The 24395-nt window shown below is 39.9% G+C and overlaps 1 protein-coding gene and 1 long non-coding RNA gene across 9 annotated transcripts; one reads left to right on the top strand and one right to left on the bottom strand.

Annotated features, from left to right (window-relative positions):
- Positions 1–254: 254 nt before the first annotated feature.
- LOC135106246 (large ribosomal subunit protein uL3m-like) lies at positions 255–6580 on the bottom strand. Its single transcript, XM_064015050.1, has 7 exons — positions 6373–6580; positions 4826–4919; positions 4501–4707; positions 4274–4393; positions 3480–3640; positions 3181–3370; positions 255–744 (listed from the first exon to the last, which is right to left on the bottom strand). Exons 1-7 carry the CDS (start codon positions 6444–6446, stop codon positions 508–510), a joined length of 1083 nt encoding a protein of 360 aa, XP_063871120.1. The 5' UTR covers positions 6447–6580; the 3' UTR covers positions 255–507.
- A 14-nt stretch (positions 6581–6594) lies between these two features.
- Positions 6595–19169, top strand: LOC135106273 (uncharacterized). 8 transcript variants are annotated; one of them, XR_010271230.1, is made up of 7 exons: positions 6595–8231; positions 9491–9621; positions 10233–10399; positions 10853–10901; positions 11802–11959; positions 12247–12707; positions 12856–14563. It is a non-coding gene; the product is annotated as an uncharacterized LOC135106273 (long non-coding RNA). The 8 variants fall into 8 exon arrangements; XR_010271236.1 differs by lacking the exon at positions 10853–10901 and adding an exon at positions 17588–19169 and having other exon boundaries at positions 6601–8231; positions 12856–12979; XR_010271238.1 differs by lacking the exon at positions 10853–10901 and having other exon boundaries at positions 6601–8231; positions 12252–12707.
- Positions 19170–24395: the final 5226 nt, after the last annotated feature.

Genomic DNA, 24395 nt, shown 5'->3' with positions numbered 1-24395 from the left:
CAGCATGAGATAATGCAGATCAATACAGAGCACCAAACACTTTGTGGATCCAGATGTGCTCAGCAAGACAGGTGTGGAACTCTGTCAGCTCTTTTGGAGTTTCAACCCATGATAGGCACTAAATGGAACTCAGCTGCTTGTGATTCATGGCTGACATCTGTCTTATGTCAACTTGAATATAAAAATGCAGTTGGCATGATATAACCATACCAAAAGTATGAGAATCATGTGGGTTTCTTAATGAAAAGAACTTACTATGTACAATGTGTATTTTTCCATATCCTGACCTGTTTACACCCCTCATAGTGTGACACTTAACATTTTTTAAATCTTTTTTGGGGCACACACACACACACAAAGTGCAGGATTGCTAATTTGTTTACAGGGCAATACACAGGAAAGATGGATTGCTAGCCTTCTGCCCCTGCTGGGCTGCAAGGCTATAACTGCTTAGCTTACATCCCATATAAGACTACTTTTCTAGGATCAGTATTTCACACACATTGTTTATTTTTCAACAAATTGGACTGAAGGCTCACGAAATGTATGTAATTCTTGATCATACAATTCTTCTTCAACTTCCTCCTCATCTTGGAAACATGTTGGGAATGGTGGATGATTTTCTTGTGTGTGTCGATGATCAGGGAGTACTGAATCGTAGATGTAAACATAGGATCCCACACCACCTGGCACAGCTGGACCATGTACCCAGATGACATTGTGCTGGGTGTTTATTCTCCACACCTAAAATAATGGAAAATTTTATAGTTTATAAAAGGCAAGTTACAGTTGAAAAAAATTCTTTATATATGTGCTTACTCGTATGAAAGGTTAGATATTTGTGTGTTGTTACGACCAATGATTCTGCTCCTCTCACAGCTGCCACTAGACTGGATCAGTTTCCTTAACCTACCTCCTGCTTAGGCTAGTGTGGGGTCCACACGTGTCCTCCTGGACTCCTGTAACCCTTAAACAGATGGTCATAACACCAGGTTCCACCTCCCTTCATGGCTGTCACTACCTCAGGTCACCCATCCTAAACTACCAACTATGTAGTTTAGTGCAGGGCTCAAAATCACCTTTACAGGATCCTTCTGTCTCCTGTCACGAGTTGAACAAATGAGGTCGTCAACCTGTTTCACCTCCTACAAGTAAGGAAACACTGCAACTGCCAAACAACTCCAACCAGCTGACAAAGAATCACAAGCCATGTTCTAGGAAGCACAGTTATGACAAGGGACAAATGATTATGAGGATTATAATATTCTATGAGCTTCTGCCCTCACCAAACAATAAACCAAATCCACTTACACTCATAGAATATAACCTCCTCTTGCCAAGCAGTACCATCTCCAGCTTCCCAGAAGACAGACACAACCACCCTGACAGGATACTGCCCGAAGAACAAGTAGACACTACTGCACAGCAGTAGAACTACGATCCTCGAGTCCAAAGCTCTCAACTCAGTGTTGGATCTCAGTAGCATTTACAGTACAAACAAGACGATACACCAAACACAAGACAATGGACATGACAGGCAAGGGGACTCTTTGGCACCACAAGTCTAAATTGGCACCCCACACTCAGTCAAAATCTTATGACTGGTGTGTTACCTACTTAAATCGACAGGGGCAGTGCTGCCGCTAACTCATATACAATATTACTAGCTAACAAGTACCCACTAAGACAAAATAAAGATATCTCTATTCCATGCCAGTGCTCCTTCTCCACTCACTACGTGCTGTCCTTCTGAATGTCTGAGCTCAACTGGCTGGTGTAGGAACAGGAAAGTTTAAGCAGTTCCCCTCTGCTACAAGATAGTACAGGGGGAGGGAAAGGGGAATGATGCACAGCCCTGACCACACGCTCATAATCAATAATTTTGCACAACAGAGACAATATCTTTCAAAAATTCTTGTGAGCACATTATAGGGGCTGAATGCATTCTGTTTACTCTATAAGCAAGACAAACTCTTCAACTATATAATATGCGTGACTCAATAGGAAAGAACAAGTCAGGAAAATGAAACAGGGAATGGGAGTAATTGTGTGCTTGGAGTTCTTAAAGTAACATGAGGGAGACAAGCAGTTAATTATCAAGCCTCAGGCATCTTGTCTTTGTCCCACATTCTCTCTCTCTCTCTCTCTCTCTCTCTCTCTCTCTCTCTCTCTCTCTCTCTCTCTCTCTCTCTCTCTCCCCCATGATTCTCTGTCTCTTCCTACTTGTGTGTGGACACCAAGGGTGAGGATCCATGGAGGTGGAGATAAGCCATTAGGCAGCTGATGAATCAAAGTTTTGGGAGTGCTGAAGGGTGTTCGAAAAGAGAAAGAGAAAGAAAGAGAGAGAGAGAGAGAGAGAGAGAGAGAGAGAGAGAGAGAGAGAGAGAGAGAGAGAGAGAGAGAGAGAGAGAGAGAGAGAGAGAGAGAGAGAGAGAGAGAGAGAGAGAGAGAGAGAGAGAGAGAGAGAGAGAGAGAGAGAGAGAGAGAGAGAGAGAGAGAGAGAGAGAGAGAGAGAGAGAGCACTGTAAAAGCAAAGATGGGAATGTTTGCAGGAATCCTAGTACTTGTAACTGTCCAATATGGGTGTGAGGAACATGCTCTAAATGCAAGGTCATAAAAGAAGACAGGTACCAGAAATGAGCTCTTAAGATGTGATGAAGCTAATGCAGATTTCTGTGGGCATGATTTGAATATGTAAAAGGAATGAAGGATAAGGAATAAAAAATAACAATAAAAAAAATACACATCCAGAATCAAAGATGAATGACAAGGGATAACCAGGAAAGGAATAAGGAAATGGGTTAAGGCAGTTCAAGTTTGCCACATTGACCTTTCAATACAGAGGAAGAGAGTGCAAACCACAGTCTGTACGGCTGAGTGTCAGGACAACCTTTGTCATGATGTGTCTTATTATGCCTTTGGTACATTTAGGGGAGAGCAACATTCAGGTACTTCTGCTTAGGCTAACTTTTGAAAACTTGTGTACTAAAATAACTTTCATATATGAATGAAGCTTTTCAAAACCATTTAACATGTAAAGGTATACTTATTTACTAGAGGGAAACAAAAAAAAAGATGTATCAGCAAGCAGAAACTACCAGAATTTTTTGTCTTTGGCATCAGAAAGTAAGAACTGACTTTAAAAACACTTGCAACATCAACCATAAGGAAAAACCTTACCTTAAGACCTCTCAAAATCCTTCTCTCCCTGCCCATGTGGCCAGGCATCTTAGTTCCTAAAAGAACCCTGGCCTTGTCACCTCCACTCCCTATGTTGCCTCCTCGGCGATGGCTCTTGGTTACTCCATGAGAGGCTGGCATGCCCTTGAAGCCCCAACGCTTCATTACTCCTTGGAAACCTCTATCAATTCTGTAAATAAATATCAAACAATAGAGTGTACTAAGTAAAAATATCAAGTGAAAAAACAGGCAAATATAAAAATATTTTCTTCATTATACAAAGGTGTAGATGCACTCACGTAATGCCAGCAATGTCAACGTAATGCCCTGGCTGGAAATGAGAAGCATAGAGTGGTGTCCCTGGGGACAGCTTTGCATTTGGCGTGATAAGAAACTTGCTCATCTTTTTTTTAGGCATTACACCTGCTTCAGAGAATACACTGTAATATTCCTTTGTAACCTGCAACGGTGGAGAAAGCAAATTTTCCATAAATTTATCAATACTTCTAAGCTAATAGATGTTTTTTTGTGATAGCTGCATTTTCGAAATTGTTATAAGAAAATAAATTAATTGATGTGTTTAATATTTTTATCTTTGTATGACTAATTTCAAATTAATGATAAATTAGTCAAGAATCATGCATGGGTCATATTTTTGTGGCATTACAGTAAGGATTTAAATCCAAACCCAGCAAACCTTAGATCCAAGTTTTTATCAATTGAACCACAGATGATAACCAAAACTTGAGTGAATTGTTATCCTAATGGCCACTGTAGCACCATACACAACTTTGTTGTGAGGTGATTAGTACATTTGTCTCACAATCAAGAGGATCCAGGTTCTAATCTCCAGTTAGGTGGAGATAATTTGCGTTTGTCTCCTAAGCTACAGCCCTTTTCACCTAACAGAGGACAGGTATGTGAATTTAACTGAGGAAGTGTAATTTTGCCACACAGCAGGAGTGAACAGCCAGCAATCCTGCTTTATTGTGAATGTAGACTGGTACAAGTGGAAGACCAGCAAACATAGCATTTTTAAATCAATATCATGTGCATATATCAAATTTACTTGCATCAATAGTTGAAGACTTACAATTCGAGGGTCAATATGATCCGCACCAATCACAAGGGCACCTAGTTCTCTGTATCGTTTCCTTTTGCCTTGCACAATGTCCTCGGGTTTTATGTACTTGATCACCTGGTTATCGGACACCTGCAAAACACAGTAACACATACATTAACAACAATTAGAACATAAGTTACTAACACTGTAAAATGAGGAAGTAAGATGCAATGGTTCTGATGATGGTGGTGACTTACCTGCAAAAGTGTAGTTAACAATCTTGTGCCATCTTTTGTCCACATCGGATAAATACCAATTTTACGGCCAATCAGTCCACATCTCATGGAATTTTTGGCCCATGTTCCTCTTTCCCAACATTCTGTTTTCAGAGGGGAAGAGTATTTTTCTTCTATGACATCCTTCAGGAAGACTTCATTCTCTGGTGTCATGTGCTCAGGATACATCTGGAGGAATGTATCAAAGTTACAATCTGAGGAAAAATCATATAGAATAGGTCTTCCCATTTTCCTTCATCCTTCCCATCTTAATCATGAAGTAACACAGGTGTCAATATACACTTACAGTGCGGGTAGTTTTGGGCAACCAGAATGGAGGAACTGTGTGCCGCCGCTTGACTCTTGACATGGCTCGCACTTGATTCACACACACTAATGCTCTAGAAGACAAGGTAAGATATGGAAGAAAAATATGCATAATAATACTTTGTCAACTGTTATAGCACTTTACAAACAAATAATGTGTTGTCATAAAGTCAAAGGTGTAAATTTCATGTCAATAAATAACAAATTTTGGTTTATAAATATTCACTGATTTTGAAGATGAAACATTCTCTTATAAGCATTTTGAAATCTAAAATAAATTTTAGTTAGCAACTGTAACAACTCAAACAAACCAGTATTATTGGAGTTTCAACCAGTGCACCATATGTAACTATAGCCCTTCACAGGGTTTACATCTCACTGTTTGGAGCATTTCTAGCCCTATCTTACCTGTTGGAAATTAATAACTTCAGATGAGAATTTTCAAGGTTTAAGTCAATTCTAGCTTAGATCCACCTCCAGTCATCTCTCGTAGGATACTGAGTGTGTCTACATATTTGCTATCAATGGTGTGCATGCTCAATGGTGACATGACATTGAATCAAGTGTTATGACCTATGATGACATGGGGTTACCTAGTGCGAACCAGATCACATGGAAATTTGTCAGCCAATCACATAAAGGAACGTATGTTTAAAGGAGGAAGGAAAATGCAGGGCTTTCTGTGCTGCATCTGTTTGACCATGGCTATAGAAGAGATGTGTGCTGGTTGAGAATATACAAACTGGCAGTTCCCTCAACTTCTTCTTAAGGTATTTTTCATTAAGTAATTACTGCCAGTATGTAGTGATGACTGACAAAATGTAGATTACAAAATGTTGTAATCTTATGTTGTAAATGTAGTTTACCTTATGAAAGGGTTATGAATTTTGGTTAGGTAATGGGAGGTTCAGTTAGGTTAGGTTAGTGAGCTTAAGGGGGAGTCCATAGGGGGGCCCCAAAGTTAGGTTAGGTTAGGATAGCCTAGAAATCTCCTGTTTTCGAAATATGCTGCTTCTCATCCTTTGACTTTTTCAGGAATGTCCAAAATTACTAATTTTGGCTTTCCTCACCCAAAAAACCCAGCATTGCACCCAGATCTCTATGCTCGTTGGCTATAGTAAAAGAGATAAAGAGGATGGCAACAGCAAATTTATCAACAAACCTAACGTGCACTAAAACCCCAAAGTACGAACATAACTGGGAAAAAATTAGGTCACTATAACAAAGTTTGTTACATTTGATAATCACTATACTAAAGTCTCAAACCAAATTTAGGACGTTATATAAAGTGAGTCAACAGTATTACACACTGAAAGAATGGCAACTCTTGAGTGGCATGTTCATAGCAGGATGCAAGGGGACAAAACTTTTGACCCAACTTCACAAACCAACATTAATAAATTGGTGCCTACTTTTTTTTATTAAAATAAAAAGCTCCAAATTTTGTGTCTATATAATTTTTCCTAGGATAGACAGGCATTAAAGGGAAGAAGGCTTAAAGTAAACAGCACTAAGGGAAACACGCACCTCTGGTCTGGGTGACTTAACAGCGACAGGTTCTTCAAGGCGTGAGTTATACATTGGAGTTTAGGCAACGCCATATTCACTACTGGGTCTGTGTTCCCTGGTGCTGGCTCCTGTAGCAGTGTGCTGAAGTGACGTGAAACAAACAACACCACCACGCCGGGTGTTGATGATTTTGATCTTGGTCTTGATGCTGCAGGTATCTCGGGATCAATCACAAGATCAAGAGCATGTGATTGATAGGTTAGGTTAGGTTAGGTTAGCTAGTTAGTTAGATACATACTAGGAAATATAGAAATTGACTGGGTTAAGAGTGAGAGAGGAGTTAGGCAAGACTGTATTTTGTCACCAACCTTTTTTTTAGCTTGTATACAGAAGAGTTAGCAGCCAGAATGAGAAAAATGAATATGGGAGTGAGTGTGGGGAATGATGATATGTATGTTTTTTTTTTTTTATGCAGATGATGCAGTGGTTATGAGTGAATTGGCAGATGAGCTTCAAAGTTTGTTTGATGTTATAGATGGATATGGAAGGGACTTTGGTGTGAGATTTAGCAGTGAGAAAAGCAAGGTCATCATTGTGAATAGGTCAGAGGATGAGAGAAATTCATTGTGGAGACTGGGAGAAAATGTGTTGCAACAGAAAAATGAATACACGTACCTGCGAATGTGGATGAGTCCGAATGGCTGTGTGAAGACAAAGAATGAAAAGATAGGCATGGTGAACCAGTGGGTGGGTCGTCTAGGAAATGCAGCAAGGATAAGAACGAGTAAATATGACGTGCTGCAAGAAGTCTGGAAGAGCGTGGCTGTTCCGAGCATTATGTATGGTATGGATGTGATTGTGTGGAATGAAAATGAATTAGAAAAGTTAGAAGTAGGACAGAATAGAGTAGCAAGGATGGCACTTAATGCACCAAGGTATGCGGCGATAGAGGCCTTGAGAGGAGGACATGGGTAGGAGCACTTTTAGAGAGAGACATGCAAAAGCAACCTTGATGCACAAAGCTAGATTTGAGGGAATGGATGATGCGAGACTAGTAAGAAAGGTGTTTCTGTGGAATGGTAGGAGTAGCAGGTGGGGGAAGAAGTGTGTTCAGATGGTAGTAAAGGGTGGTTTGGAAAGTGGTTGGGCTTTTCAGCGATTTGATGGGAAGGCATGTTGAGAGTGACTGGAGTATGATTGTCAGAAATGGGGATGGTTTAGAATGGGATGTAAGAAAGTGGAAAAATGAGATAGATAGAGTGGTGAAGCATGTGGGATTGAGTGAATGGAAGAATAAGATGGAACATAAGAGTACTTTGGAGTGGTATAGAGAGAAAAAAGGCCCCAATGTATGAAAAGTGGTATGAGGGAAGCCCGGGCGGTGATCTTTTCCGAGCGAGGGCAGTATATGGATGTCTACGCAAGGAGTTACAGATGGTCGAGTCCCACAGCAAGGTGTGCCAGATGTGTGACATGGGAGAGGATTAGACGGTGAAGCACGTGGTGCTGGAGTGTGTGAAGTATGCCAGAGACAGGAATGAGATGATGCAAGTGGTGCTTAGGGAATTGGGGCATGCTAGAGTGGAGAAGACAGGAAGGGAATGGATGGTATTGCTGCTGGGACTGTGGGGAGACGAATGAAAGGATGATTGAGGCTGTGAAAGAGTTCCTGGAGAAAATGTGACGTGCTAGATGTAGGAACTAGTGGTGTGATAGATACTGTATGACTCTGTATGCCGTTTCCTGTTTGTCGTTCTTTTTTTCCCCAACAGGAGTGTCGATACAAAGGCATGGCTTGGAAGGAATCCTGAGCCTCCTGTAAGATCAAGGTCAAGATCCTGAACTAGCAAAGATAAATGAGAAGAATAAATGTAGGGGTAAGTGTGGGTAACGATAAAGTATGTGTGCTTCTTTATGCAGATGACGTAGTTGTTATGAGTGAATCGGCAGATGAGCTTCAAAGTTTGTTGGATGTTGTGGATGGGTACGGAAAAGACTTTGGAGTAAGGTTTAGCAGTGAGAAAATCAAGGTAATGATTGTGAATAGGTCAGAGGATGAAAGTAATGTAGTATGGAGACTTGGAGAAAATTAGTTGAAACAGGTGCAAGATTACAAGTACTTAGGGATGTGGATGAGTCCTAGTGGGTGTGCAAAGGCAAAGAATGAAAAGATAAGTATGATAAACCAGTGGGTAGGTCGATTGGGAAGCGTGGCAAGGATGAGAGCAGGTAAGTATGATGTGTTGAGAGAAGTGTGAAAGAGTGTGGCTGTGCCAAGTATAATGTATAGTATGGATGTGATTGCATGGAATGAAAGTGAAATTGATAAGTTAGAAGTGGGCCAGAATAGAATAGCAAGGATGGCAGTAGAAGCCTTGAGAGGTGATATGGGATCGAGCACCTTTAGGGAAAGACTCACAAAAAGCCATACTTAGGTACAAGATTAGGCTTGAGAGAATGGATGATGCAAGAATAGCAAGGAAGGTGCACCTGTGGAATGAAAGTGGAAGCAAATGGAGGAAGAGGTGCATGAGAATGACAGACAGTAATGGATTACAAGTTGTGTGGACGATGAGAATGGCTGGAAGGAATCAAAATGAGCGTGAATGGGTGGTAACAATAGGAGGCAGTGGGAGCTGAATGAGATGTGAGAAAATGGAAGAATGAGATAGACAAAGAAGTGAAATGTGTGGGACTGAATGAATGGAAGAATGAGATGGAAAGAAAGAAGACCCTGGAATGGTACAAGGAGAAATTGACCCCGAGGTATGAAAGGTGGTATGATGGAAGCCTGGGCGGTGATCTCTTCCTAGCAAGGGTACAGTGTATGGATGTGAATGCAAGGAGTTACAGATGGTCTGAGTCCCGCAGCATAGTGTGCCAAATGTGTGACATGAGAGAAGATGAGACGGTGGAACATGTGGTGCTGGAATGTGTGAAGTATGCCAGAGAGAGGAATGAGATGATGCAAGTGATACTGACTGAGTTAGGGCATGATAGGAATGAAAGAGTGGAGAAGACAGGAAGATTTTTTTTGGAAAACTACTAAGGATTGCCCCTCAAAACAAATACTGCAATACTATAATAATTGTAAGTAGTCATTGTGATTAGTGCAAATTTTCTTTCATTAATGGAGATACCTATTGGCCTGGACAATGCTGGGAAGACAACATTGGTGAAGAGATTCTGTGACAAGGACATCAGCACCATCTCCTCTGCATACAGCTCCAACATCAAGACTGTTGAGCATGTCATTGATAAATATGAGTAAACATGTGTCATTTTAGTGGCAAGTCACCCTTTTATTAACTATTTCCAGTGTTCGTGAATGCTCTGTTGCTATTGTGTTCTAAATAGATATAAGCTGAATTAGTCTCCAATATAAACAATTGTGTCCTGAATGCATGCAAGCTGAAGCTGCATTCCCAGTTGGTATGAGATAAATATGTATTTCCACTAATACAGTTTGAATGTGTGTTCCTAGTAGACACCAGATGAATATGTGTTCCTTAGTAAGTACAAGACTGATTCTGTGTCCAATATAAGTAAAGTTGGATTTGTGTCTTTGAAAGAATTTGTCTTCAGTAAGTGGATTTGAATCTGTGTCTCCCAGTAGAAACAAGCTGAATTTGTGTTCCTGGCAGGTACAAGCTGACTCCGTCCTCAGTAGTACATACAAACTGAATCCATTTTTAAGGACTAGCATCTCAGTGGGCCTATTTTTCTCACTCCTTTTGTCACCCTAGGCCAGTACTCCTCTTACATAAAAAGAACAAAAATAAATAAATAAATCCTCATTAGGTAGCGCAAGCTGAATCTATGTGCTCAACAGGTACAAGCTGAACATCTGGGATATTGTTGGCATGTCCTCCTTCCAGAGCTACTGGTGGAACTACTTTGAGTGCACTGACGTCCTTATCTAGGTGGTGGACAGTGCTGATGGAAACCACATGAGAGACTGTCAGGGGAAACTGAAGAAACTGGCGGCAAGTGCATCCAGAAGCAGTGCATGTGTGACGGCATCAATGGCTGCAGTAGTGGAGAGGTGAGGAGACTGCCTTACTTATGTTACTCACTCACAAGTCATTCAAGTCCTCATCTCCTTCATTGTTTCATACTAGACTTGTAGATTTTCTTACATTCTGTTGTTGGTGAGTTGATGTTATTTTCCAGTAATGGTGAGATGAGGAGACTTCTTTGCTTATGTCACTCACTCGCTCATTCACTCAGTCTAGTCCTTAACTCCTTTGTTTCATACTAGACTTGAACTTCTTTAGAGGTTTGTCTAGGACAAAAGATATTGCCATTAAGTAACTCCATTTAATTCTTTGTTTCTGAAAAATGTCATCCCAAACTGAATCAAATATATTGGTGCCAGTCATCTAACACTAGTATAGATTTTGATTAACAAGTAAACTCTCAATAGCATCATGTAGAGAGTAACAGTATACAACATTACATCCAGACAGTACTGAACTAAATGCCCTCCTTGTGGCAGGATGAATTGGTGGAGCTGTGTGGCACTGATGAGTGCCTTGAGAAGAATGGTGGGTGTGAGCACCTCTGTGTCAACACTCGGGAGCCATACTACTACTTTCGTCTCATCAACTCCTCTCCTACGTCTCATCAACTCCTCTCCTTTAACTGACTATCTTCAGCCTCTCTCTCATTGCCGCAATGTTGCATATCTAGCTGTCTTCTACCGCTATTTTCATGCTAACTGCTCTTCTGATATTGCTAACTGCATGCCTTCCCTCCTTCCGCGGCCTCGCTGCACAAGACTTTCTTCTTTCTCTCACCCCTATTCTGTCCATCTCTCTAACACAAGAGTTAACCAGTATTCTCAATCATTCATCCCTTTCTCTGGTAAACTGTGGAACTCCTTGCCTGCTTCTGTATTTCCACCTTCCTATGATTTGAATTCCTTCAAGAGGGAGGTTTCAAGGCACTTATTCATCAATTTTTGACTGCTGCTTTGGCCCTTTTATGGGACTGGCATTTCAGTGGGCATATTTTTTTATTGGATTTTTGTTGCCTTTGGCCAGTGTCCTTCCTACATAAAAAAAAAAAAAAAAAAAAAACATTGCCAGCCAGGGTACAGACTCATCAAAAAGGTTAACTGTGAAGGTGAGGACTTGACTGTCACTCTTCAATCTGTATTCTCAAACATCTTGACCCTTCATCTCTACACGTAACAGTCTAAAGAGGAAGTTACTGGGGTTTCCAAGGGTGTTTTCATTATTCTTGAGATATCTGAACAAGGATTTTGTCTCATGAGTAAGATTTAGTGATGTGCAGATAGATTAATCTTTAAGATTCAGTATAATTTAGACTTGTCATATGCATTTCTTATGAGTACAAATCTCATTAATGTAGTTCTTCCTTTAACCTCTCTTCTAAACCTCCCACTAAATCTGTGTTCCTGAGGGTGTAATTCTCTGCCACAGACATTGATGAGTGTGTGGTGCCCGGGGTCCTGCTCCCAATAGTGCATTAACACCACTGGTGGCTTCCACTGCTCCTGTCAGCCTGGCCACCACTGTGGCTCTTCCAACTACACACACTGCAAGGCTGATTCTGGCAATCCTTATCCCATCCCCCATAGGTAATGCAAGTAACTTCAAGCAAGGGAGGGGACCTTTTGGATATTCTGGGACATTCTTAAACATTGGAGTCCCTACTTCATATCCTCCCACAGATAATGCTAATCACTTTAACCCCAAGCAAGGAAGGAAATCTTTAGTTATTCTAGGGGTATTTTTAAATGTCATGAAGTCTTGTCCTGGCTACTTTTAACACATTTTAATTAAAGTTTTTAATAGGTTTTTCAAGAATTTTAATTATTTTTTTTTCAGTTTCACCTTTCACTTTGCTTTAATTTTATTTAATTAGAGAAGGAGGAGGAGAACTACAATTACGCTTGCACTCTCACTAACCTTTGCTACGACATTTGGATCCTGAGACTGAAGGATGGAGAAGTGACCACCCTTGTCAAGGATGCCAGGAGAGCCACTGCTTTCAACTTCCAGTATAAAACCAACCAGATCGTTTGGTGCAACAACAAGGACAAGAAGATCAAGAGGTGAATCGGGGAATTGCATGACACAGTGAAACAAAGACTAGAAGGAAGGGTCTTGAAATTGAACTGTATATGCTGAGCTGCATTGTTAGTACAATCATTTAGTGCAACAACAAGGACAAGATAATTAAGAGGTGACCAGGAGAAGATTGCATGATGCCACAAAGGAAGAAAGACTAGAAGGAAGGGTTTGTCTTGAAATTGAACTGTATATGCTTAGCTGCAGTGTTAATACAGTAATTTAGTGCAACAATAAGGAAAAGAAGATCAAGAGGTGAGCCAAGGAGAGGTGACAAGGTGGGAATTGCATGATACAGTGAAACAAGACAATAAGTAAGAGCTTGTGTCTTGAAATTGAACTGCATATGCCTAGCTGTATTATTAGTACAGTACAGTACCTCATTTCTCTTCCCCACCCACAGAGCCCACATGAGCAGCCCAGAGATTCCTTAGCTGCTGGTGGAGAAGAATGAGATGACAGTGGATGGTCTTGCAGTTGACTGGATCCATGGGAACATTTACTTCATAGACATCTTGGCAAACAAGGTGTGGTCAAAGGGACAGGAGGAGGAGGGGGGATTCTCAGAAATGTACCAAAGAAGTGTTGAAGGTTGGCCACAAATCTTCATTACTGGTGTAGTGTATTTTATAGACCATTTGTAGATTTTGTAGACAGATTTGTAGGTGTGAAGTGGGTGTTTTTTTTGCAATGTCCTATTTACATCTGCAAAAGACAGTGATATGTAGAAGTTGTGCATAGCATTGTGACATGAATGTACAGTGAATATATGTATATAGTATTTGAAAGAGGAAATTGTAGACCAAGAGAGGAAAGTAACCTCTTGAAACATGATTCCTCTGATCATTACTCATCATCCTGTCAACCATCATGGTCGTTCATGTGTTAAGGACCAAATGACCAGTGTATTCACTCCATGCTGGAGTTCACCAATGATATCACGGCAGAAACACGTGAAGATAATGTTCCTTGTAATGAGAGGCTGTTTTCATAGTGATGGGCTGTAACAAGCATGCCAGCTAGTCACACATCAACAACTTGTCTATAAATTTCTTGTGGCCATGTTGTTACAGTAGATTAGTGAGTAGTTCTTAAGGGTAGTAGATGAGTGTTTCTGTTCCTGTTGCAGGGTGTGACATACATACAAGGACAGCGTTCCATGTGGCTTTGTGTAGTGGCAAGATTTGGTGAGCTGAAGAATCTGTTCTCTGTTGTGTGTCTCAAGTCTAGATCACAAATGTGTTCCTATTTATTTATTTTTTTTTTTTTATCTGAGGTAAAGCACAAAGGTATTGTCAAGTGTATCATAAGATGATGTGACACACTGCTGGCAAATGTGAGTCTTTCAGTGCAATACTTAACTTATGCTTCTGGCCAGTGTCTTGTCACATGCTGCAGGTTTTTTTTTACCTGTATTTATTTTTTATATCTAGTGATATGATAACTTGTGAGTGATACTTCCATACATATATTTGATAAGGTTGCACCGTGTTGGTTGTATTAATGTCCTTAGGGATTATGGTACTTTGAGTCAGATTATGTTAGATTAGTGTTCTTAAACACACACAGGCAGGGAGAGGAAGAAAAGAGGCTGAGTGGAGTGATGTGGTCAGGAAGGAGCAGGTGGAGTTGGTTGGGGAAGAGGAGAAGGGATAAGGTGATGTACATATCTTGGAGTAGTGGGACACACACACACACACACACAATTAATCTAGAAAATAGATAAATAAACCCAGTGAGAAGGAGTGGTAGCCGTCTTTGTTTTCAGTTTAGGTGCCCCCAGCCCCCATGATGGTTTGTCAGATTCTGGCCCAATTCCAGTATTGTTTCTATTTTCTGAACTGATTTGTTTTTGGCTTTTAAGTAATTTTTTATGGTTTCTAAAAATATTTACTGATGTTTTAAGTGTTTTTCATATTTGTGTTATGGGGTTGTTTGTGTCTAAATAACCATTGCTTTTTCACTTTTTTTTTTTGTTATAAAAAAAAACATCTAGTTGAGATTTTACTGCTTCTAAAAATACTTCATAGTTTTTAAAGTTATTCCTGACCATTTAAATATGTGGACTTTTAGTGATTTGTAGGCACGTTAAAAGTAAAAAAATAGTATGACGTTTTGTATTTTTTTAAATTTCTTTATTTCAGTTTGTAACTAACTTTTGATTTCTTATAAAAATAGTTCAGATTTTTAAGGTGCTTTCCCACTTCTCATGAATCAAATTTGTGGACTTTAGAATTCGTGTATTCGTTTTTTAGGTATTTTTTGAGGTTGATTTATTTTTAGATTTTCTTTACATATGAGTTTGGAAACAGTTGGAGATTTGAAGAAATATTTAAAGTTCGTCAATATGTAAACAAGCCCTCAGCTGAGGTAGAGGCAGGGCGTCAGTGTTTTCAGTCATTATTTGTTTCGTTTCTCACATATTGTAAGCCAAACGTGTCACAAGATGGAGCCACATGTCTAGCCTTCATATCCGCTGGTCAGATATATCCGCCATTGCCTGGTTTTGTTGTCATAAAGAAATAATTGAGGTAACATGGCGGCCGGCTCCTCCACTGAGGTCGCCACCGAGGGCTGCCATCATAGATTGCTGCCGGTTCCAGCTTGTGGGTTCCAATATATATATATATATATATATATATATATATATATATATATATATATATATATATATATATATATATATATATATATATATATATATTTTTTTTTTTTTTTTTTTTTCTGAATGACTTTATTTGGCTTGTATAGGAAGATTTTATGGTTTCTAAAAATATTTTGATGCTTTTGAAGTGTTTTTCTTGCTTCGGTTAAGTAAATGTGTTGAATTTGCTGTTGTTTTTTTGCGTAAATAAAGGGCGGGTTTTACGGTGATTTTTACCGGATTCTTGGCTTTTTTTTTTATTTTTTTTTATTTGAGGCTTTAATGAATATTTTATTGCTTTAAAAATCGTTTATAATATTTGAAGTGTTTTGCGTTTCTGTTGAGTTAAGTATGTGCACTTTGAATAGGCTTATGGTTCTGTTAAATGTGGTGATTTTGTCATTTAAAAAAATATTTTTTGTTTCTCTATTTCAGCTTGTAATTAAATCTGTAATGCTTGAAAAAAATGTTCAGATTTTTTAAAGTGCTATTTACCGGTGTAAAGTGAAATGGGGGGATTTTTTGGTGTTTTTAATGGTATCAAAGGTTCCAATACTTTTTCCACATTTCATATTAATATTTCTTTACAACTACTCAAGCTGGAGATGTTTTGATATTGTAAATATTTATTAAAGTAATTTTCAAATCAGAATATATAAGGCATTTGAGCCTAATTTAATTTTTTCTAGGGGTCAGTTTCAAAATTAAATACATTACGTACGTAAGCCAGGGGGCCGTAAGCGTATTTTAGGTGTGATTGGATTAGTTTTATATTTAGTGATGTTTTGAGTGTTTTGAATGTCTTAGATGGGTCTGGGTGACTTTTGTTGTATTTAAGGATGTTTTGAGTGGGTTTTGGGGTATTTTTAGTCCGGTTTGTGTGCTTTTGGTCGTTTTGTTGTATTTAAGTAAGGAAGTAGTACTTTGTATTGCCATTTGGCTTAGTACATGTGCCTCAGATTTTGAAGTTTCGTGGATGGTAGTCTAGCTTGGGGAGTTTTATTTCTCTGATAGATTTAGTGGTATCGCGGTATTGTTTGAACAATGGGCAATCTGTTGCATGACTGTGCGTGTATGTGATGCCTTGTCTGGGCCGTCCCGTGTGGGATTGCCGGCCTGGTATAGACATATAGATTACTATTACTACCCACTACTACCTACTACTACTACTACTACTACTGCTACTGCTACTACTACTACTACTACTACTACTACTACTACTACTACTACTACTACTACTACTACTACTACACTCTCACATACTATATGTATGTGAGTGTGGTGCCTTGTCTGGGCCGTACCATATGGGATTGGTAGAAAGATAGACTACTACTACTACTACTATTACTACTACTGTGTGTGTTGGGGGGGTGAAATGTGTGTGTGTGTTCTGGGCCGCCCGGTACGGGATTGACCGCCTAATATAGAGATAGACTACTACTACTACTACTACTACTACTACTACTACCACCATCACTACTATTACTGGCGATCTGCTGCCCTTCCTTTCCCTACCCTCCCCTAAAAAAAAAAAAAATCACCTGGCAGTTGAAATTCGCGCACATCACACAAACAAACACACACACACACACACACATGTTCTCCTAACCAATACAACAACTCCTTTAACCTTTTCGCTGCGACACCAGAAGCAATGCGGCGAAACAGAATACATCTTGCAATTTCTTCCCATCTCAAAGATTGGATGTGGCTGCAGAACAAGTAAAGATGTCTCAGAGTGACTGGCAATTAGGGAAAGGTGTACCAAGTGGCAGTCAAAAGATTAAACGCAAATTGTACAGCTTTGTGACTCGTCTCTGATTGGCGCCACACACACACACACACACAGGACAGTGAAGTGGGGAGGGAGTGCAGTGTTATCACCAGACCACTACCACACGTAAAGGTATCTTTGGCGCTCCGCCCGGCCCTGTCGACCCCCGCCAAGCCTTGCCCCGCCTCGCCGCGGCTAAAATGTAACAATTTCCCATCTCTCGCCGTCAACATGTAGCGTAATTTCCAAGGTTTTCCAGTTGCTTCCAGCTGATTTTTAGACTCTGGTGTGTAGGAGGGGGAGGAGGAGCATTAGGGGGAGGGAAGATGAGGAGGTCCAGAGGAGACGAGGAAAAAAAAAAACATTTCGACGTCAGATTATCATTATTTTTCTTTTTATTAACTGAGTTGGCATTGTTTTGGTTTTTAATTTATTATTAGAAAAAAAAAACATGTTATAATATATTATAAAATCTAGTCTACCTGTGTTTTTCTCTTAAAAAATAAGTTCATAATTTTGTTTATTTTTACCTTTCTAAAAAAAAAGCGTCTTTGCACTCTATCCAGACTCGCCCTCTGCGTTGCGTTAAATCTGGATGACCAGGCCGGTGAAGCGCGCGCCCGTGTGTGTGTGTGTGTGTGTGTGTGTGTGTGTGTGTGTGTGATTAAAAAATGCATTCATATCTATTTATTTTCACTAAGTCGCATTCTTTTGCAGGTGTTGTTTCTTGCTGCCAGCACACATCGATGTCAAACCTGGGAATTGGTGGTTCAAGAGCAACCACTCACTCATCTGCGGCTCGGAGCTGATGTGAGCCGCCACCACGCCCCGACGGGCAATCTGGCCAAGTCGCTGCCCTGGATATATCTCAATCGGCACTATATTCACTATATTCAGCACCACAGTAAACACACGAAAATATACATGGTGTTTCACTCTACGATGGCGCAATGAGTAGGATATAGCCAGGGCGGCGTACGTGACCCCCCGAGTGCAGTGGATGGCGTGGCTCTCTTGGACTCGTGCCCTATCATCCTTGCGAGACTGCGCGGGCAAGGGTTCCTGAGGCTCTGTTCTTGGCTCACCAGGTAGTGGCCGGCATGAGGGCGTGTGCACGCGTTAGCGTGTACTGGCCGGACATCGGTAAGTTTCTGCGTAACTACCTCGACACCTGCTGCTACTGCCGCACCGTCGCCCCATCCAAACTCCGGGAACTCATGGTTCTGTCGCCTTCACCCTCCACCCTCTTGGCCATACGATCATGTGGCAGAAGATTATTTTGACTATGCTGGAAACTCTTATTTCGTCTACATTGATCAATTCTCTAGCAATCTGCACATATTTCACTTTCTTCCTGGTCAGTCTGATGCTCATCACCATCTCGTCATGCCGGTCCATCTTCCTGCAGTATGGTGCTCCTCAGGAACTGGCGACTGATGTGGCCCAACGCTCGTGTCCCAGTCGTTTAGTGACTTCCTCGACCACTGGGGCGTTCAACACCGCCTTAGCCTCGCCTACTACCCTCAGTTCAATGGCCGGCCTGAGCTCGCCGTATCATGCCAGGTCTATCATCGCGAATTGCACAGGCCGCGCTGGATCTCTTGATACTGATGCGGTAGACAGGGCTGTCCTGCAGTACTGCAACATGCCCCTGGCCCACCCTGACAAGTACCCAGCCCAACTGCTATTTGGTCGCGTTTTGCGTGATCACCTCCCCATCCACTCACGACTGCTGCACTTCACCCCGATGGGGTGCTGTTCACCAAGAAGCATGAAGCAGCCTTCACGAGGTGTAATAATTTGCTCCTTGCCCGTCACGATGCTGCCTCCAAGAGTTTCCACGCCCTCCAGGTGGGTGATCGTGTATCTGTGCAGAACCAGGGTACCAATCGTCCTCGCCGCTGGGATCGCACGGGCAACGTGATGGAGGTTCAGCCACACCGCCAGTATACTCGTACGGTGCGCCTCGACGGTTCAGGCAGTCACCATTCGCAACCGTCGATTCTTAAAGCCCGTCCCTGACGCTCCTGTGCCTCCTTATGTCGCCCGCGCCTAGCAAGTGGCCAGTGTGGCCGCGGGAGGTGAGAGGGGAGGTGACGTCAAACGTGGGAATTGGTGGTTAAAGAGCAACCACCTGCCTGTGGCTCGAGCTGACGTGAGCCGCCACCACGACCATGTGCCGACGTGCAGTCTAGTCTAGGTCGCCGCCCTGGCTATATCTCACTCGGCACTATGTTCATTGTATCCAGCACCACAGTACACGCACGAAAATACACACGGTGTTTCTCTCTACATCACACATCCTGTATGGTGGTGCCTAGGGTTTCCTGCTGCCAGCGCACACAACCTATTTGCTGGTGCCTGGCGGAGGAACAGGAGGAGAAATAGTAGTTAAAGAAAGGAAAGGGAGGAGGAGGAAGAGGCGGCGGCGGATCTCGTGGGATAGATAAGGATTTTTTTTTTTTGTACTCGATAGATAAAAGGTTAAAAAATGTACTTTTATTCAATAAATGGCTAAGAAATTTCGTAGATTCGCAAGCATTCATTTTATTAAACTTCCAAGACAGTGCCATCAATATGTAGTAACTGATTGTAAAATTGTTACACAAGATATACAGAGCTCGATGAATTGTGCAGCCAAAAGACAACTAAATCCTTAAGATTTTGTGAAAGTGTATAATTGTATATATTGTATTGTATATATTGGAACTAAATGAATAAATAACAGATGAAAAAGAAAAAATAAATAAATAAAATAAAATAAAAATGAAAAAAAAATATAAATAAATAGATTGAAAATGGTGTAATTCCTGCGTTAAAATGATGGCCAAAAAATGGAGTAAAGCAGAGAAGTAGAGGAAATAAAAAAAAAAAAGAAAAACTTCAAATTCCTTTCTGATACGCACATAAGAATAAACTCTGATAGACTAAAAAGACACACAACAATCGATAAAGAAATCCACGGAATATGAAGAAAAAATTATAAGGAAAACGATGAAACTAACAAACATAGCACGCAGTATTAAGGAAATAAACAGAATAATAAGATATAAAGAACAAAATAAACACATGAATAACACACGAAATAACGAATAACTTCATAAAAGGATAAATGAAGAACAATTAGTCAGCCTGGAAGAACGAACATTCATTATTATCACTGCTGCTCTGCTTGTCTGGCGAAGAACTAATCAAAAAACCTGAAAATATCTAGAGTGCAAGGAATAACAAACAATAACATGCCATTAACTAATAACAACACGAGGAATAATAGATTAATTTATAGCAAACCGACAAGGACACAATTATCTTCATCGCAAGGGCATCATCAAAAGCCTAAAAATTCTAACCGAAATCTGAAATTCCAGGCAACGGTAAGCCAACAGCAGGCCATAAGTGACGGTGTTCCTCGTGAATGGGAGGGAGAGGAGACAGAGCCAGGTAGGGAGGGGAGGCTACTATAAGGGGAAGTGTTACTCGCTCATTCATAAATACTGTGACGTCCATACATAACTTTCGTGGCATTAAAGTGAAATATTTTTGTTTGTTTTTCGCTGATTTTGTTTGAGTGAAGTGAATTCAACTGTTCCATATACGTTCGGTTAAATATTTTCGGATTGTTCTTTCAAATTTTAGGAATAAAATACTTAAAAATACAGCCTAAAATGCCTGAATATTCTTAAAATCTCGCCAAAATTAGTTTGTAGATAAGAGGAGGAGTGTCTGTGAGTGTTAACAAGGTGATTCAACCATTTCACCGTTAATCAGTCTTTCTCCTCTTCTGTTCTTTTTCTTCCTCCTCTTCCTCTTCTCGTCTCTTTCTTCTCTCCAGACACGTCTTAGATTGGTACCGTCGTCAGAAATTTCTTTCTCTCCTTCTCAGACACGTCTTAGACTGGTACGAGTACCTTCGTCAGGAGGGTGCTCTTCCATTCAAACACACGTCTCAGACTGTTTCCTTCTTCAGGACAATTTCCTTCACTTCAGAGCCGCTTCCCCGACTGCTCCCTTCCTCTGGAGAGTCTTCTCTATTTCAGAGCGCTGTCCTGGACAGTAATTTTTTTTTTTTAGGAAAGTATCAAATAAGTCCAATTATACTAATGGTTGCAAATTGCAGAAAAGTGAGCTAAATTGTGTGAAAACAGTAGAAAAATGCAATAAGTCCTCTAAAAGATCTAAACATACAATAGTATTAAGGTAGTATTAAGTAGAAAATACTCCTGGGAAAAAAAATTGTCCATAAATTTGTAGTGAACCTCACCTGTTTACATTTGAGTCACAGAAACTTTATATATATATATATATATATATATATATATATATATATATATATATATATATATATATATATATATATATATATATATATATATATATATATATATATATATATATATATATATATATATATATATATATATATATATATATATATATATATATATGTTACAGTCAATACCTGAATCCAGACAATTTGTAAAGTGACTTATTTTTTCAGGCAATTTGTGAACTGCCTGGTTAGGTTAGGTTAGGTTAGGTTAGGTTAGGTTAGGTTAGGTTAGGTTAGGTTAGGTTAGGTTAGGTTAGGTTAGGTTAGGTTAGGTTAGGCAGTTCACAAATTGCCTGAAAAAATAACTTTACACTTTACAAATTGTCTGGATTCAGGTATTGACTGTAACATATATATATATATATATATATATATATATATATATATATATATATATATATATATATATATATATAGATAGATAGATAGATAGATAGATAGATAGATAGATAGATAGATAGATAGATAGACAGATAGATATAGATATAGATATGGACAGATAGATAGATAGATAGATAGATTAGACAGACAGATTATGAATAATGTGATACTAACCGAGTAAATACATATGGCACATCTAATGCCATAGACTCATTACAAAAATCTTCACAAAATAATTCCTACATGTTATTTCTTATAGATTTTCCAGCATGTTGGTTATTATATTTGTTAATCCATTCCCTACAACTTGAACTCAAAGCAATCGTAGATTACCATGCTTCCTTCTCCTTTTACCATTTCCTCCTTTCAAAGTAAGGATAATTTATTTACCACTATGCAGTTTATCAGTCATGGATGTCACAGTAGTCTTGTTGTCACTGTCATTTGGCTGTGAGGTTATTTGCCGGTAACACTTAAGAGTTATACTGTCCATGGCAAAGCAGTGTTGCTGTTGACACCACCAACCTACACAGGAAACGAGTATCTTGGGACTCTGCACGTCTCTACAACTCCAGTACTGCAAAGAAATACGAAATTTACTGAGCTGCTACACAGTTTTAGTTGGCACTCTTATTGATAATCTAATAATATGCAACACAAGTCATGTAGTTCCATCACTCGATGAATTGACTCTCCTTTCCCATTACTTCTTATGTTTTTAAAATTCCTCAATTGATTCCACTATCAGTCAAATAACTTTTCCAGAAATTTCAAGGGAGGCAGTGATCAGGGCATACGTAGAAGTGATAATTGTGGGATTCCTTATCCAGAATGTGGCAGTTTTTTCTAGAAATGCTAAGTGGGACTGTTACCATCATCATCACCACCACTGCCACCACCACCACCACCACGGCTGGAAATGACCAAAGCATCTAGGAACAAATCCTGCAGGTGATAATCAAGTGTGGAAGGAAAGCCTGAACAAGATCTTGGAGGAATGCAAGGCAAAGTAAAAACAAATAGGACTGGAAAATGAAGATGAGGACTAAAGTAGAAAGCAGTATGAAAGGATTGTGCAGAATGGAGACATCTGTTAGAAATATTAATAAGAGCAAACAACCTAACAATATGAATTGTGTAGAATACAAAACAAATCTTTTGTACAATTAATAAGATTATTTGTAATGCACTTGTTTATACTTCCTCCCCTTAAATATTGTGCAAGTTGATTTTTATGCAACTACAGACTGATGGTACTTAAGTGAGATGCCAAGGTACGAGTAAGTTACTAACCACATTACCGCATGCTAATCACGTTCCTTTATCTTCGAAGACACACAGAAAATTTGAAGGAAAAGTGGAGACTTGTATATCACACATACACGTCTTTTTCTCATCCATCGGGAGTGAAGTGAGGGAAAAATCATGAGACGGATTGCCATAGCCAAAACTACATGTATGAAAATGAAAAGTGTCTCGACTAACATGAATATGAGGATCGATACGAGAATGAAAATTTTTATTTATTTTTTTTTCTATTTTTATTTTTATTTATTTATTTATTTTTTTTTTTGGTCGACTTTGCTGTACAGGTGTGATATGTGAACGATAAATATAAAGATGAAGATAACTGAAGTAACAGAGATATGGTTTATCGTAAAAAAATAAGAATATTAGGGTGACAAAGTTAAATAATGAGAGAATAATGGAGATGGCTGGTACTAGTAGAGAACTAATGACCTCAATAAGGACTAGATAGTTATGATTTGCGGGACACCTGGTAAGAAGATGGAAAGACACATGTTGCTGGGAAGGCAGGAAGGCCGAAGAGCAAGAGAGAAAAAAAATGTATATAGACAGCTTAGAAAATATTCCATGCGTAACAAAAGTGTTTGACTTGATAAGATCGGAAGAGGACAGAGGTGGTGTTCCATGGATGCCCTCCTCAAACAAGACATTACGCCTTGGTAAGATAAGGTAAGTGCCTGTTGAAAGTGGTCAAGATGTATAAGTGGCTAAGTAAGTAGTCCATGCACACATGTAAACTGTGTGGAGCCCGATTGGAATGTATTATTTCTGTATTCACCACCACCTCCATTGAACACACTTGGTCATCCACCTGTTGGTCCCACTTAGTATCTCTCTTTGATCTTCCCCATGGTGCTATATAACCTTCCATGTATACCATATTTATTATTTTTTGGTTTTTGCTACTCACGCGCTCACTTGAAATCTGACTACCTAATGAATCCACTCTCTACGCCTTACTGCCTGATGAACTAACTAATGTCTATGATGGCAGGTGCGGTTTCAAAACTTGATCAGCGTCTTTGAGGGGCACGAGACTCACTGAAGTGAAACACCACGACCTGCAGGGAGAGAACACAAGTGAGTAGGGATTCATTACTGAAGGCAAATTCAGAGAGAGAGAGAGAGAGAGAGAGAGAGAGAGAGAGAGAGAGAGAGAGAGAGAGAGAGAGAGAGAGAGAGAGAGAGAGAGAGAGAGAGAGAGATTGCTAACAAGTTAGAGCTAGTTAGCTAGCTCTCTAGCTAGCTCTGTAGCTGGCTAGCTAGTTCTCTCCATTACAAATCTTCTGTACCTTCTTAATAATACAGTACAAATTTACTTACCTTGAGTGTTGCAGAGAGGAGAGGCTACGTGAATACAAGTGAAGCTGGGAAAATGACAGAGCCACACACAATTTCGTAGTTTACAGGGAGTCAGGAAGTGATGACCTGCAGTTCAGTATAAACCTTAGTGACTGACATATGTCGTGAACAGGAAGGAGGGACTGACTCAGTAATACCTTGGTA

Source organism: Scylla paramamosain, chromosome 2 (genome assembly GCF_035594125.1).
Source record: "Scylla paramamosain isolate STU-SP2022 chromosome 2, ASM3559412v1, whole genome shotgun sequence".
Taxonomy (NCBI): Eukaryota; Metazoa; Arthropoda; class Malacostraca; order Decapoda; family Portunidae; genus Scylla; species Scylla paramamosain.
The sequence above is the reverse complement of the archived record's forward strand: the minus strand, read 5'-3'. Positions and strand labels throughout refer to the sequence as shown.